This window comes from Erinaceus europaeus, unplaced genomic scaffold (genome assembly GCF_950295315.1).
Source record: "Erinaceus europaeus unplaced genomic scaffold, mEriEur2.1 scaffold_1133, whole genome shotgun sequence".
Lineage (NCBI taxonomy): Eukaryota > Metazoa > Chordata > Mammalia > Eulipotyphla > Erinaceidae > Erinaceus > Erinaceus europaeus.
In genome coordinates this window covers 1-5,522 of record NW_026647546.1, presented here as the reverse complement: position 1 = coordinate 5,522, position 5,522 = coordinate 1, and the positions used below count along the sequence as shown (strand labels likewise).

Here is a 5,522-nt window from a genome sequence, read left to right as displayed (position 1 = left end):
CATCCTCCACCCTGATGTTGGCAGGAGGAGCCCCCTGTTCACGCATCTCACCACACAAGACCCCAGCCCAGGACTGGAGGCTGGAGGAGGCAGTGACGTGCTGTGACCATCTGTGACATGCTGTGACCATCTCTCCTCTGGAGAACTAAGGACTGTCCCTTCCAACACCAGCACCTGAGCCTCTGTGGATGGACCCTGCTGGCACACCCCCACCTCACGCCCCCCGCCCTGGAAGGGCCCCTCAGCAGCAGTGACCCCTCCGGATCCTAGGCACCCACTGCTGAGGTCAGGGTGCTCTCTGAGGCCGAAGCCGGGCAGGGCCAGCCAGCTCACAGTGACCCCACAAGGACCACACTGGACCTGAAGCCACTGGAGGGACATGACCCCGTCTGCCGCCTCCTCCCTCCAGGCTGACCCCCATGTGCACCAGGCCGGGCGGGGAGGGGAGGGCGTGCTGGTGACCTCAGTGTGGGCGGTTACACCCCCACTTCCAGGGAACTGGCCGGGGCCTGAGTGCCAGCCGGACCTCGGGGGACACCAGGGGATTTAGGGTCAGATAGCCTGTGTGAACACAGCTGCCCCGACAGACAGCTGGACAGAAGGACAGAGGTGCATCAGCAGGTGACAAGGCTCCACCCCCTCCCACCACCTGCCCCAGGTGAGGAGCACAACCCTCTGCACCCCAAGGACACCAACACCCCAGACAGGGAGTGGGGAGGTCCCAGAGCTGCCAGGTGAGGACAGCCCAGAGCTCCTAGGAGGGGACAGTCCTGAGCTCCTAGGAGGGGACAGCCCTGAGCTTCCTAGGAGGGGACAATCCTGAGCTTCCTAGGAGGGGACAGTCCTGAGCTCCTAGGTGGGGACAGCCCGGAACTCCTAGGTGAGGACAGCGCAAAGCTCCTAGGTGGGGACAGCCCTGAGCTCCTAGATGAGGACAGCCCGGAGCTCCTAGGTGGGGACAGTCCTGAGCTCCTAGGTAGGGACAGCCCTGAGCTCCTAGGTGGGGACAGCCTTGAGCTCCTAGGTGGGGACAGCCCGGAGCTCCTAGGAGGGGACAGCCCTGAGCTCCTAGGAGGGGACAGTCCTGAGCTCCCAGGAGGGGACAGTCCTGAGCTCCTAGGAGGGGACAGTCCTGAGCTCCCAGGAGGGGACAGTCCTGAGCTTCCAGTGAGGACAGCCCGGAGCTCCTAGGAGGGGACAGTCCTGAGCTCCTAGGTGGGGACAGCCCAGAGCTCCTAGGAGGGGACAGTCCTGAGCTTCCTAGGAGGGGACAGCCCTGAGCTTCCTAGGAGGGGACAGTCCTGAGCTCCTAGGAGGGGACAGCCCTGAGCTTCCTAGGAGGGGACAGTCCTGAGCTCCTAGGTGGGGACAGCCCTGAGCTCCTAGGAGGGGACAGCCCGGAGCTCCTAGGAGGGGACAGTCCTAAGCTCCTAGGTGGGGACAGTCCTGAGCTTCCAGTGAGGACAGCCCTGAGCTTCCTAGGTGGGGACAGTCCTGAGCTCCTAGGTGGGGACAGTCCTGAGCTCCTAGGAGGGGACAGTCCTGAGCTCCTAGGTGGGGACAGTCCTGAGCTCCTAGGAGGGGACAGTCCTGAGCTCCTAGGAGGGGACAACCCTGAGCTCCTAGGTGGGGACAGTCCTGAGCTTCCTAGGAGAGGACAGTCCTGAGCTCCTAGGAGGGGACAGCCCTGAGCTTCCTAGGAGGGGACAGTCCTGAGCTCCTAGGTGGGGACAACCCTGAGCTTCCTAGGAGGGGACAGTCCTGAGCTTCCTAGGAGGGGACAGTCCTGAGCTCCTAGGTGGGGACAACCCTGAGCTCCTAGGTGGGGACAGCCCTGAGCTCCTAGGTGGGGACAGTCCTGAGCTTCCAGTGAGGACAGCCCTGAGCTCCTAGGAGGGGACAGTCCTGAGCTCCTAGGAGGGGACAGCCCTGAGCTCCTAGGAGGGGACAGTCCTGAGCTCCTAGGAGGGGACAGCCCTGAGCTCCTAGGAGGGGACAGTCCTGAGCCCCTAGGTGGGGACAGTCCTGAGCTCCTAGGAGGGGACAGTCCTGAGCCCCTAGGTGGGGACAGTCCTGAGCTCCTAGGAGGGGACAGTCCTGAGCTCCTAGGAGGAGACAGCCCTGAGCTTCCTAGGAGGGGACAGTCCTGAGCTCCTAGGTGGGGACAGCCCTGAGCTTCCTAGGTGGGGACAGTCCTGAGCTCCTAGGTGGGGACAGTCCTGAGCTCCTAGGAGGGGACAACCCTGAGCTCCTAGGTGGGGACAGTCCTGAGCTTCCAGTGAGGACAACCCTGAGCTCCTAGGAGGGGACAGTCCTGAGCTCCTAGGAGGGGACAGCCCTGAGCTCCTAGGAGGGGACAGTCCTGAGCTCCTAGGAGGGGACAGCCCTGAGCTCCTAGGAGGGGACAGTCCTGAGCCCCTAGGTGGGGACAGTCCTGAGCTCCTAGGAGGGGACAGTCCTGAGCCCCTAGGAGGGGACAGTCCTGAGCTCCTAGGAGGGGACAGTCCTGAGCTCCTAGGAGGGGACAGCCCTGAGCTTCCTAGGTGGGGACAGTCCTGAGCTCCTAGGTGGGGACAGTCCTGAGCTCCTAGGTGGGGACAGTCCTGAGCTCCTAGGTGGGGACAGCCCTGAGCTCTTAGGTGGGGACAGTCCTGAGCCCCTAGGTGGGGACAGCCCTGAGCTCCTAGGTGGGGACAGTCCTGAGCTCCTAGGTGGGGACAGTCCTGAGCTCCTAGGTGGGGACAGTCCTGAGCCCCTTGGTGGGGACAGCCCTGAGCTCTTAGGTGGGGACAGTCCTGAGCCCCTAGGTGGGGACAGCCCTGAGCTCCTAGGTGGGAACAGCCACCCTGTGTGACTCTCCCCTCCCCACCTCCAGGCCCCCCATTCCACTGTGTCTCCCGCAGGGCCACGCCCACCGCACAGGATGCTGGGCATGTGGAGGACCTTTGTCAACGTCGTGTTCTACCTGGGCCTGCTGGTGGCGCTCGCAGGGCTGGTGGCCAACGCGCTGGTGCTGTGGCAGCTGGGCCTGCACGTGCGCCGGGGCCCACTGTCCCTCTACCTGCTGCACCTGGCGGCCGCCGACCTCCTGTTCCTGGGCTGCCACCTGGGCTTCTCGGCGGCTCAGTGGGCACTGGGCGCGGCGCACGACCTGCACGTCCCGGTCACCATGATGTTCCTGTCAGCTGCGCTGTGGCTGCTGGCCGTGCTGGGCCTGGAGCGCTGTCTGGGGCTCCTGCTGCCCGGCTGCTGGGCCCGGCGCCCGGCCGTCACCACGGCCATGCTGGGCGGCCTGGCCTGGGTGCTGGGGCCCCTGGCGGCGTTGCTGCCCGCGAAGGCCTGCGGCCTGCTGGGCCCCGGCCGGGGGCTACTGGGCTGCCTGCGCTCGCACGTGGCGGCCCTGGTCTGGCTGCTGGCGCTCGGCGCCGTGGCCTGCGGGGCCGGCCTGCTGCTCTGCCTCTGGGTCTGCTGCTGCTCCCGGCGAGGCCGGCCACCCCTGTACGGCATGGTGCTGGGCTCGGCGCTGCTGTTGCCCTTCTGCGGCCTGCCCTACGTGCTGCATTGGAGCCTGCGGCCGCTGCTGCATCTGCTGCTGTCCCCCTTCCAGCCTTTCGCCACGTTGCTGGCCTGCGTCCATGCCAGCGCCAGGCCCCTCCTCTACTTCGCCGCTGGCCACCAGCCCTGCCGGAGGGAGCCCTTGCGCATAGTCCTCCAGAGGGCCCTGGGGGAGGCCGCCCCGGGGAGTGCTGGGGGGGTGGCCCTGCCCATGGGCGTCATGTAGGTCCCTCTGGCCATCCCTCTCCAGGCCCTCAGCACCCAGGCCCCCCACCCGTGAGCCCTGGGGGCCCACGGGCCGGGGACAGAGCCAGGGGGTTCCGAGTCCCGGTGTGGACCAGGAGGCCAGGAGGGGGCTCTGGGAGGGACGGGCACCCACCTGCCCCCCCATAGCCACCAGCTCGCAGCGCCCCCACCCTGTCACACGACGCTTGAGGGCTTGGTGGCCGGTGTCTGAAGGGCAGATACTGAGGTCGCCAGGCCTCCAGAAATGGTCACAGAGACCCCCCGACACCCACCGTCCCAAACTGGCCACGCAGCCCACAGCTCCCCTGCAGTCCCCGCGCAGGCCACCAGATGGTGCCCGGAGGCTTCACAGAAGGGCTTCCTGGAGGAGCCGCCCCCCTGCGGGAGGTGCTTGGGCCCCAGGCTTCACCCTCTCCTCACTCCTGCCCCACCCCAAAGACACTCCCCCCCCCCCCCCCCCGTATTCCTAATAGCCAAACCCTACAGTGAATATTGGGGGGTGGGGAGCTCAGTGGGTAGAGCATGGGTTCTGCAAGGCTGAAGCCCTGGGTTCAATCCCAGCACCACACAGAGCCAGAGAGGTGCTCTGGTCCCTCTCACTGAATAAACAAATCTTTTAAAAATCCTAAATAAAATCTTAAATGAAGGAGGCTCTTGGGGGGCACAGGGAGAAAGGGGTGCAGCAAATCCAGGAGGGAACGGGGGTCTCTGCGGTGCGGCAGGCGTGCCTGACAGACCACCACCACAGCTCACCGCAGGGAGCTGCCCGGCTGCCACGCCGGCCGAGGGAGGGAAAGGGAAGCAGGTGTGTGGAAGGGAGGCCTTGCAGGGGAATTCTCACCCGGCCGGTGCCCGGAGAGCCCGCGGGCAGTGAGGCCGCCAGCCAGCACTGGCTGCTGCACCCCTGCTGCTGCCCTCAGGCCTCCACCGCCGTCGCCCCACCCTCACCCCCACCGAAGTGTTCTCAGCACTGGGCAGGCCGGGTGCAGGTAGCAGGGAAGGTCACCCCAAGGTCGCCGTTCGTGACAGGCAAGTCGGAAGCCGGCCACCGGGAGGGAGCCGCGGGCAGTGGGAGGGCCAGTCTGAAGCCCAGAGCCTGGGCACCGTCGGTGGCGTCTCTCCGATAAGCAGAAGTGCCATGGGTCTGGGGGCCGTGTCGGCGCTAAGCCAGCCCCCCTGCATTGCTGACACCATGGCCTATTTACAGAATCATTGTTTTGCTTGGAAGATCCCCACCCATCCCACTGATCTATCTTCTTTCTACCTCGAGACCCGCCCTGCCTGCAGGGCGACATTAATCCCACCGGGTAAAACCCTCCAAACCACTGCTAAGGAAGCGTCCACCTTCCCAGCCTGCCTTTTGCCTTTCTCCACCCCCTTTCCTGGCCATTTCCGTTTCCGACTTGCCACTTCCGGTTTTATCCTATAAAAGCGTTGGCCTCTCTGATCAATAGATCCTTTTGCATTACCACGCTGCCACCATGAGTTCCTGCGTCATCTCTCTCCCATGTCGCTGAGGGAGTAGCAGCCAGGCTGAGTCCGGCCGAGTTCTCTCCAGCCCAGAGAGCCCGCGCGGGGAAGAGGCGCCCCCACACTGGCCCGGCAGGCCCGCACTACTACTCAGTAAACTGCTGGGTCCGTCCCTCCTCGGTGGACGGCCGGTGGGGGACAGGGGCTCTCGGTGTCAGGACTGGCCCTGGACTGAGCCTTTGCCATGGACA

The 5,522-nt window shown here is 65.4% G+C and overlaps 1 protein-coding gene across 1 annotated transcript; it reads left to right on the top strand.

The window, feature by feature from the left end:
- The first annotated feature begins 522 nt into the window (after positions 1-522).
- Positions 523-4,154, top strand: MRGPRG (MAS related GPR family member G). Its single transcript, XM_016193765.2, has 2 exons — positions 523-658; positions 2,904-4,154. The coding sequence occupies exon 2, from the start codon at positions 2,924-2,926 to the stop codon at positions 3,779-3,781; it is 858 nt and encodes a 285-aa protein (XP_016049251.2). The 5' UTR covers positions 523-658; positions 2,904-2,923; the 3' UTR covers positions 3,782-4,154.
- The last annotated feature ends 1,368 nt before the right edge of the window (positions 4,155-5,522 follow it).